Raw genomic sequence first — 9,350 nt, 5'->3', positions numbered from 1 at the left:
AAATGTTCCAGCTTCAGGAGTAAGTTGCTTTTACTACAACCCTCTGCGAATTATTTTTCGGGAGGTTTTGGTGGATTTTCCAAGTCATGATCCAAAACCGTCTTTGGCCTTTTTGCTCTCCTAGTCTGTTGTACCACAGGCCCAAGCTCACTACTAGAAAAGCGGACGTGACTCTTACCGTGTTGCGTAACGTTTTATATTTATAAAGGTTTGTATGGGATGTCATCGGTTTGCCTTAAAAGAGAGAAAAAAATGTCTTGTTTTGAAATAAAATGGGCTTACCTTATTGCCTTGTTGTTTTCGTTGTTGATTCCGAGCGTCTCAGGCCATTTTGAAGCGTTTTCGGCGAGTCAGCGCTATGTTGGAGTTCAATTGCTAAAAGAAAGACAAGGCCGGAAACCTATTTTAGAAGCGTCCGTCGCCCGAAGCGAATAATTCCGCCAAAAAATTACGACCAGTCTCGATTCCTCCAGAGAATCAAAGCAGAGATGTCGCAGTTCCATCTTCCATTCACTCGATTCACAATTCCTCCCACAGATCTTTCACTAGCGATACTTTTATCTCCAGATCGATCGGCTTTCCAATTTCGAATTTGGCTGCTTGAAACGTTCGCGGCCCGTTCGCCGATCGCACAGTATGTTGGGTAACAAAAATAAGCCCGGTGAGGGTAGCCAAGGTCAACCAAACTGGTGTTATAGGGCGATTTTCGCTGCAGATTTTCATAGTACTTCACCCACCTCTGTTTGTGCGAGCCTCGTTTTACTAGCTTTACTCTGCTTCCCCATATTTGCTTTATTAAGTGACCGAAAAATGTCGAGTTAGGAAGACGGGAAAAATTTTCTTTCACTTGCTCTGCATCAGAAATTATGTCATTGACTCAAAAGAGACCTCCCTCACAGTGTTCAAAGTTCCGCAGCAACCTACAACAAAATATGTTCATATTGTACATGTATTCGTAATATTTTATTGTATCCGCGATAGAATTCGAAGGTATCGTAGTTAGTCTTCCTCGTTAGTTATATTTTTAAAAGCTTACCATGCCTTCCATGCCAGCGATGAAGTCATCACGTTAAAAAGAACAGGAACAAAAAAAATAATGACTTCGGCGAATTCGAATTCGAGGATGAGATCAACAATGACTATCCATCCTGTATTCACGAGATCAAAGCAACGATCAAAACAGCAATGTCATCAAAGCAAAGTAAAATTTAAATTAGTAAACACATTTCCATTCGATGTTGATTGGTCGATCAAAACAATGCGGGGTCTTGACAAAACCTCTCGAGGGGACCAGGGGAGCTAACGAGTTTGCTTTTGGACTGCATGCCGCTGGCTACCCTCGCCGGGCTTATTTTTGTTACCCAACATACTGTGCGATCGGCGAACGGGCCTCGAACGTTTCAAGCAGCCAAATTCGAAATTGGAAAGCCGATCGATCTGGAGATAAAAGTATCTACGGTGGCTTCAAAGGGACATACACTTTCCTCTCTCTTTTTTTCACTTGCGACTTAGCTGCTACTTTCTTGCGACTTAGCTGCGACTTTCTTGCTACTTTCTTGCGACTTAGCTGCGACTTTTTTGCGACTTAGCTGCGACTTTCTTGCTACTTTCTTGCGACTTAGCTGCGACTTTCTTGCGACTTAGCTGCGACTTTCTTGCTACTTTCTTGCGACTTAGCTGCGACTTTCTTGCTACTTTCTTGCGACTTAGCTGCGACTTTCTTGCTACTTTCTTGCGACTTAGCTGCGACTTTCTTGCTACTTTCTTGCGACTTAGCTGCCTGGTGCCTCAGCCGGCCAGGTTGTTTTATTTGAAAACAACGTAGACTGCTATAAACAATAGGTAGTCTGTTTTGCCTTGGCTTTACAGTATAGCTATGAAGTTTTTCGCCGTTTTCTTTTTCATTTCGGTGTGCTCTACATCGCTGGCAGTGCTTCCATCTTACTCTCCGGCAATAAGGAACAATGCAGTAATACGCGACGAGATAATCAAGGACTACTTCAATCTTGGGCTTACTGCACCTGAAATTGCATTATTTCTCCTAAGTGTACATGGTATCGGGATCTCGTTAAGACAATTGAAAAGAATACTCAGACGGTTGGGATGTACAAGACGTCGGCGTCGAAGTAATTTGAATGAGGTGGTAGAAGCAGTCGAGGAGGAACTGAAGGGGAGTGGAAGCCTTCTCGGATATCGAGCAATGCATCAGAGACTCATCAATCAGCACGGTCTTGTTACTACGAGGGAAGTCGTTCGACATGTTTTGAGGGTTTTTGATCCTGAAGGGGTGGAGCATAGGTCACAGCATAGACTACGACGACGAATTTACAGGTGTAAAGGACCAAATTACTTATGGCACATTGACGGCTACGACAAACTAAAACCGTTTGGATTCTGCATTCATGGTGCAATTGATGGCTTTAGTCGAAGGATCCTATGGCTGGAGGTTGCATCTTCGAACAACGACCCTCGTATAGTAGCTCAATATTTCTTAGACTATGCAAGACAGTTAGGAGGTACGGCAAGGATAGTACGTGGAGATAGGGGATCTGAGAACAGGAACTTAGCAGCTATTCAGCGTTTTTTTCGGCGGTCCATGAATGACGACTTTGCAGGTGATAAAAGTTTCATGTATGGGAAATCTACAGCAAACCAAAGAATTGAAGCATGGTGGGGACGTTTGAGGCAAGGATGTGCAGAATGGTGGATTACATTTTTTAAGGACTTGAGAGATTCTGGTTTGTATCACGATGATGATATAATACACCGCGAATGCCTGAAGTTCTGTTTCATGGATGTCATACAAAGTGAACTACACAGAGCTGCACTGGAATGGAATGTTCACCGAATTCGACCGTCTAGCAATGTGGAATCTCCGTCGGGAAAGCCAGATGTACTCTACTTCGTTCCAGCATCAGCTGAGAGTCAAGATTACATGACTCCTGTTGACATCGACGAAATCGAAATCGCACAGGATACGTGTGCCGAGCAACCACAAGCGAAAGGATGTCCCTACTTTAAAGAGCTCTGCGATCTAATCATGGAGGATGAAGGTCTAGAACCAGCTACAACAGCAGAGGAAGCTCTCCAACTCTACTTAGATCTACTGGACCATATTAATGCCATACCATAGAAGAATGGTTGAATTTCATTCCTGTTCACAGGCTACCCAGCATGAGCAGTGTTTTTGGTACACTCAAAAACAAAGCTTTGTATGCAGTTAGTTAAAGGGCTATGTTAGGTTCGCAAATATTCAGTGTGGCCAAATGTACATCGGAAGGTATTTATTGTTGGTCAGATCAAATGCCGCTATCATTTTGTAGCTGGATACCGAGCCACACAAGTAAATTAATTAAAAATGCTAATTAAAATCAACTTTATTTCTTCTCTGTTTCCAACATGTTTTCTAAATGTGGAAAGGAACTTAAACTCTTGACACTAAGAACGGATTATTTTCATTCATAAACTACACACCTGTGGGGGAGAGAAATTGCCTGACCCACCATTCACACTCTTTACAGTACAGTGTATTGTAAAGATATCATCTGGCGAGGTAATTCGAAATCTATGAACTCAACAAGGTAGAACAGCAAAGTAAATAGCAGGTAACGAGCTATTTTCCATTCCATTTTAAAAGTGTTATGTTAACACAACCTATTAGAGTACACATGAATGACATGTATAAAAAGAAAAGAATAATTAATCCCCTATTGCAATGAGCAGCATTATCCTTATTATCTCAGTGCAAGTATGTCGCCCCCCCAAACCGAACCAAGAGCTTGCAAATCTCCATCTGTTGCCATCCTCACAGCTGTAAAGTCCATCTGTAGTAAGGAAAAATGAGTTTATCTTAGAGTCAAACTAGTATGGAGTCAAACTAGTATGGAGCCAAACTAGTCAAGTAAAATAAGCCACTTGAGGTGTAATACGAATACGTAAACTGTGAAAAAACACATAAAATACTTGCAGGTCCTATGGGTATATTTCCCAAGATAAGAAACACAAAAAGGAAAAAATGGCAACAGATACTATAGAATAATACATGGATGTACACAGATATGGAAGTGCTCAACTCAATATATCATGTACAGCAAACAAATAAGATCTTGAGGTTATATGGAATTTCTCTGCAAGTGTCCAACTTAATATATCAAGCAGTAAATAAGTAAGATCTTGAGTTTAATACAAGAAGAGAAATACCATATGTATACAAGCAACATTTGCCGTATATCATGTTCAACATGTACATGCCATATATCAGGCCCAACGTTTGCCCTACATCAAGTTCATCTACTTTGGAATGTTACATAAAGTAGTGGGTAAAGGACTACATGCTTGTCCAATTTAGAAGCAATTAAATTAAAAAAAAAAAACTTTTTTCCTCTCATCCAATTATTTCCAAATCAGTTACCTTGGATTCAAGGAATGATAAATAGCTACCAATTTAAAAATTATTTTGTATGCAATGAAATTAACTTCACTAAACTCGTTTGGGAGTAAAATTTCTTTCAAATTAGAAGCGCAAAACCGAGGTTAGTCTGGCTAGTTTTAATACTTACAAAAAAAATTTAATTGGCAGCCATTTATGAAAAGGGTCAAAACTATTCCCAGTGAAGCACAAATAACCGTCCCATCTTAAAGTTAAATGATTAAAGGTTTCTCGATTGTAAACCAAACGTAATAAGAAGGTAAGGAAAGTGTAAAAAGACAATCTGAGAAATCAAATTTAAGTGCGCCACAATCTCGAGTCCAGTATAGGAAACGGTTCGTAATAAATTCTTACCCTTTCGTCTTTTAACTGTTGGCAAACGCCATCTTTAATCCCACGTTTTTCTCTTAAAAAAATGAAAATCTAAGGAGAATGAAGCCAAATATAAGTTTTTGTACCTTCAGCATTTCTAATTTGAACGAATGACAGGAGAAAGTGTCAAAATACCTGGTTCGGACCTCCGGAACTAGCTGTTCTTCTAGAGAATCCATGTTGTTTATCGGCAATGCAACCTAGCCTGCGTCCCACTCGGCCCAGCTAGGTAGCCAGGCAGCTAAGTCGCAAGAAAGTAGCAAGAAAGTCGCAGCTAAGTCGCAAGAAAGTAGCAAGTCGCAGATAAGTCGCAAGAAAGTAGCAGGAAAGTAGCAGCTAAGTCGCAGCTAAGTCGCAAAAAAGTAGCAAGTCGCAGATAAGTCGCAAGAAAGTAGCAAGAAAGTCGCAGCTAAGTCGCAAGAAAGTAGCAAGAAAGTCGCAGCTAAGTCGCAAGAAAGTAGCAAGAAAGTCGCAGCTAAGTCGCAAGAAAGTAGCAAGAAAGTCGCAGCTAAGTCGCAAGAAAGTCGCAGCTAAGTCGCAAGAAAGTAGCAAGAAAGTCGCAGCTAAGTCGCAAGAAAGTAGCAGCTAAGTCGCAAGTGAAAAAAAAGAGAGAGGAAAGTGTATGTCCCTTTGAAGCCACCGTAAGTATCGCTAGTGAAAGATCTGTGGGAGGAATTGTGAATCGAGTGAATGGAAAATGGAACTGCAACATCTCTGCTTTGATTTTCTGGAGGAATCGAGACTGGTGGTAATTTTTTGGCGGAATTATTCGCTTCGGGCGACGGACGCTTCTAAAATAGGTTTCCGGCCTTGTCTTTTTTTAGCAGTTGAACACCAACATAGCGCTAACTCGCCGAAAACGCTTCAAAATGGCCTGAGACGCTCGGAATCAACAACGAAAACAACAAGGCAATAAGGTAAGCCCATTTTATTTCAAAACAAGACATTTTTTTCTCTCTTTTAAGGCAAACCGATGACATCCCATACAAACCTTTATAAATATAAAACGTAACGCAACACGGTAAGAGTCACGTCCGCTCTTCTCGTAGTGAGCTTGGGCTGCCTGTGGTTGTACATGGTAGGTAGGCATGTGTCTTAACAATTGTTATCGTCTTACCTCAATCAACTCCGGTTTTGGCTTATTTTTTTACTGTGTTTTTGTGGTAATTTTTACTATTGCCTTTTCGAGCTTCATGTGCTAACTAGAGGAAAAACTTTGGTAAAACTTATTTATCACATGGCCCCCAAGTCCCTCACTATTGTCAGTTAATTGTTTATTTATCTAGCTTTCGGTCTAACTAGTCCATCAACCTCAAAAAAATGCGTGGGCTTTGTCTCATGAGTAAAACTGGTGCCGTTTTCTTCATGTTCATGTGTTATTCGAAACGAATGGCGTCAGCTGTATTCTGTCCTGTTTATTTCAGTAGAATGCTTTGCCTTGCGAAATGAATGTTGAGTCGAAGTGCACCATGAATTTCAAACCAGTTGAGTTATATTTCACTTTGCTATATGTGTCGTGATCATGAAATTCTTATTTCTTAAGATTGATGATATGAATTAACTTTTATGTTCTCTTCTGTTTAAGGTAATGTGAAGTGGCCTAATAATTGGTAGTATAGATAGAATGGATGGCTGTGACATTTACTGTGGCAAGCTGTTATTCAAGAATTTGTCATTATTCCCAGAAGCTTACTACTGGTTTAAATTATTAGTCTTTTGAAACCCGCGAGTACAAGTATTGCCAAATCCCGCAAAAGGATGACATTTAAAAACCGAAGACAATTTTTGACTAAGACACTAGAATGCGTTATGATGGGGACGACTTAGTAAATATATGAAAATAATATATTTTTTCTGCGCTTTCATAAAATGTATGAAAGCGTTCTTCGCAGTAATAAACCCTACTTTTCTAGTAGGTGGAAATAAGGCCTGAAAAAATTTTAGGTCCGTACGGGATTTGAACCTATGACCTCTGCGATATCGGTGCAGTGCTCTACAAACTGAGCTAACAAGCCAACTGGGAGCAGGTCATTATGTTGGTTCGTATTAAATCCGCCAATAAATTTGAATAAATGAAAATCATATATGTGTACTGCGGTTTGATAAAATATACGAAAGCGTTTCTCGCTGTAATAAATTGACCCTATTTATCTGGTAGCGACTAAGTACTGTAGACATGACTTATTGACTTGCTCTGTTCTGCCAACAGAAGAGCGAACATGATAGGCATGCAATGTCTACTTTCACTGCTTATAACAAGTGTAAAATTATTAAGTCGTAAGTGAAAAAAGCTGTTCCTTCAATTTAAAACGGCAGTCACTTTGAGAATAAAGTAACCCTTTAGTTGCCTGTCATTATATTTGTAGTGAAGTCGCTGACGCCAAAACGGGCGGGTGTTCTCTATCTTGGCCTTGCATCGAGCTGGTGCACTTAAAACAGAAGGTTGGGTACAAGTACGGAATTCTCATTTGTCTCACGCTCTGCACCCACACGCGACATTTAGTTTTTAATTTCAATACAGAAGTCACTATTCTCATTAAATCATGTGGTGTTAAGGTACGAAATATTTACCTCACAAGTTAACTAGGAAGAAAGTGCATTTTCATTCATTTTTGTATATCTTCATCCTTTGTTCAGTGCGATTTTACACACTTCGGGTTTGAACTTTTCGTGGGGAACACGTGCCGCAGCTTACACGACGAATTTCAATTTTAACCGCTGTACTATAAACTTGTGTGTTCGACCCTCGACGGACGCCTTTGATATTGCGTCACCCTATGAGCAAGGTCTATGGCGTGATGATATTTTGAAATTTTTGGTCTGTTAAATAGCGGTAAGTTTTGCCATCGTTTTCTAATTTTTAAGCAATCCTTTAGTCAGCTTTATTTTCTCTGTGTAACCTTCGTTTTTTACTCGATTTCTGGCTTTTTTAAAGGATTATTTTGTGCTTCCGGGTTCCTCAGTGATCGTGCACTTGTGCCATAAACTAGTAGTTTTCGCTTTATAACACTCGCTTTTATCGCTTTCTTTCGTTTTATCATTTTCAGTCCGCTTGTATTTCTGTTAGTTTTTGCATTTTTGTATCTTTCGTTTAGTTTCCTGTAGGCGTCCAGCCGCCAGGATGAGCGTATTTTGTTATTTTATCGCTCGATTTAATTATTTAGGTTCATTTGGGCCCTATTTCGATTTGATTTGAATTTATGTTCAGTCTTATGACTTCGCAAGGCTTTGCTGTGCAACGTTTGTTTAATCTGTTGACGGTTTCAGTATAGCCTTTTGTCTCCTGTCTCCTCGCCTAGCACAACATGTGTTTTGTAGCAAAACCTTGTATTTATTTTCTATTTTCATAATTTGTAATAGGTTCTGGTTTTATAATGAAAGGCGAACAAAACACCGTGTCACATTAAAATAACTTGTGATCATTTAATGAATACGATTGGTGTTTCTTGTTAGGTCACAGCAATTCCCATCTGCAACTGTGGGAAATAGTGTAGTGGTTCTAGTTGAAAGGAAAAAAGGAATTTTTTTCTTGTTTCACCTTAGGTTTTCACAGCTTTGTTGTACATTTGTTTTGTTCAGATTTTTACATTCTAGTGGCAATGAGCTCAAGTAGCTGAAAACAAAGAATCCAACTAAGGAGGTTCAAAAGAGTTTTAAAACCAGTTGCCCTAGATGATTCAAAATGGTTTGATTACTAACATGTACATGAAAGTAAATGAACATATGTTTTTAGCAGCTGTGTGTATGTTTGTGTGGGGACTTGAGCATGAAGCCTGAACTATGCATGTTTTCTAGATTTTTGTGACATCAACCTGACAAAAGCAGTGGAATTGACTTCAAATTCTCTGGCATTCCCTTTGCTAAATGTTTTTGAAAATTGACTCAGTCATGACCACATACAGTTTTTATCAAATATCTTTTTTGTGTTATAATCTGTCAGAGGAAGTCAAATTTACTTAGTATGGGAAACTAGGGAATTTTGGCCAAACTGTCTGAATGACCTTGAGGTTTCACCATTTCAAAATATTACATTATCATTTCCATCATGTGGCAGAGAATGAAAACACTTCACCAAAGGAAAGTACAAATATTAAAAAGGTATTTGGGTAAACAGTTAGAATATATCTGTCTGTCATAAGATATGATTTTGCCATGGTAATGACATTGAAAAGAAAATTGACACTCCAGACATAAGCCTTATTGTATTGTTACCCATTCTGGTAAATCTGTGGAGGCCATACTATAAAATGAATTAAGGTGGCTGAATATGGTTTTTGATACCTGTGTTTCTTCCACCATCTTCTCTAAAAACCCTTGATCTCTCGGTCGCCAAAAGTGGCAGCAAATTAACAACACAGACTTTGTTTTTTTGATAGTTAAGCTGACCTATGTGCTGTTGTGATGGTGACATGAATAAATATAAAAAGGCCTTTAAAATCGCTTTTGTTAATTTGTAGAAAATCTAGCCATTAGTTTTTCTCTATAATTTGCATGCAACGAGCTTGTAATGATGCTGACAAGTTAACACTATTTTGCTATCAATTTAACA

General features: G+C 39.2%; 1 protein-coding gene and 1 long non-coding RNA gene across 2 annotated transcripts in view; both read left to right on the top strand.

Annotated features, from left to right (window-relative positions):
• Positions 1-286, top strand: part of LOC148717223 (uncharacterized) — a 963-nt gene extending 677 nt beyond the window's left edge. The window contains exon 2 of the long non-coding RNA XR_015994396.1: positions 1-286. This exon is cut by the window's left edge and continues 235 nt beyond it. This is a non-coding gene — a long non-coding RNA (uncharacterized LOC148717223).
• Positions 287-1,876: 1,590 nt separating this feature from the next.
• On the top strand, positions 1,877-3,753 carry LOC148717222 (uncharacterized). Its single transcript, XM_088743650.1, has one exon. It carries the CDS (start codon positions 1,877-1,879, stop codon positions 3,131-3,133), a length of 1,257 nt encoding a protein of 418 aa, XP_088599776.1. The 3' UTR covers positions 3,134-3,753.
• The last annotated feature ends 5,597 nt before the right edge of the window (positions 3,754-9,350 follow it).

Source organism: Stylophora pistillata, chromosome 13 (genome assembly GCF_964205215.1).
Source record: "Stylophora pistillata chromosome 13, jaStyPist1.2, whole genome shotgun sequence".
In the NCBI taxonomy this organism is placed as follows: domain Eukaryota; kingdom Metazoa; phylum Cnidaria; class Anthozoa; order Scleractinia; family Pocilloporidae; genus Stylophora; species Stylophora pistillata.
Note: the sequence above shows the minus strand (reverse complement) of the source record. Positions and strands in the feature narration are given on the sequence as shown.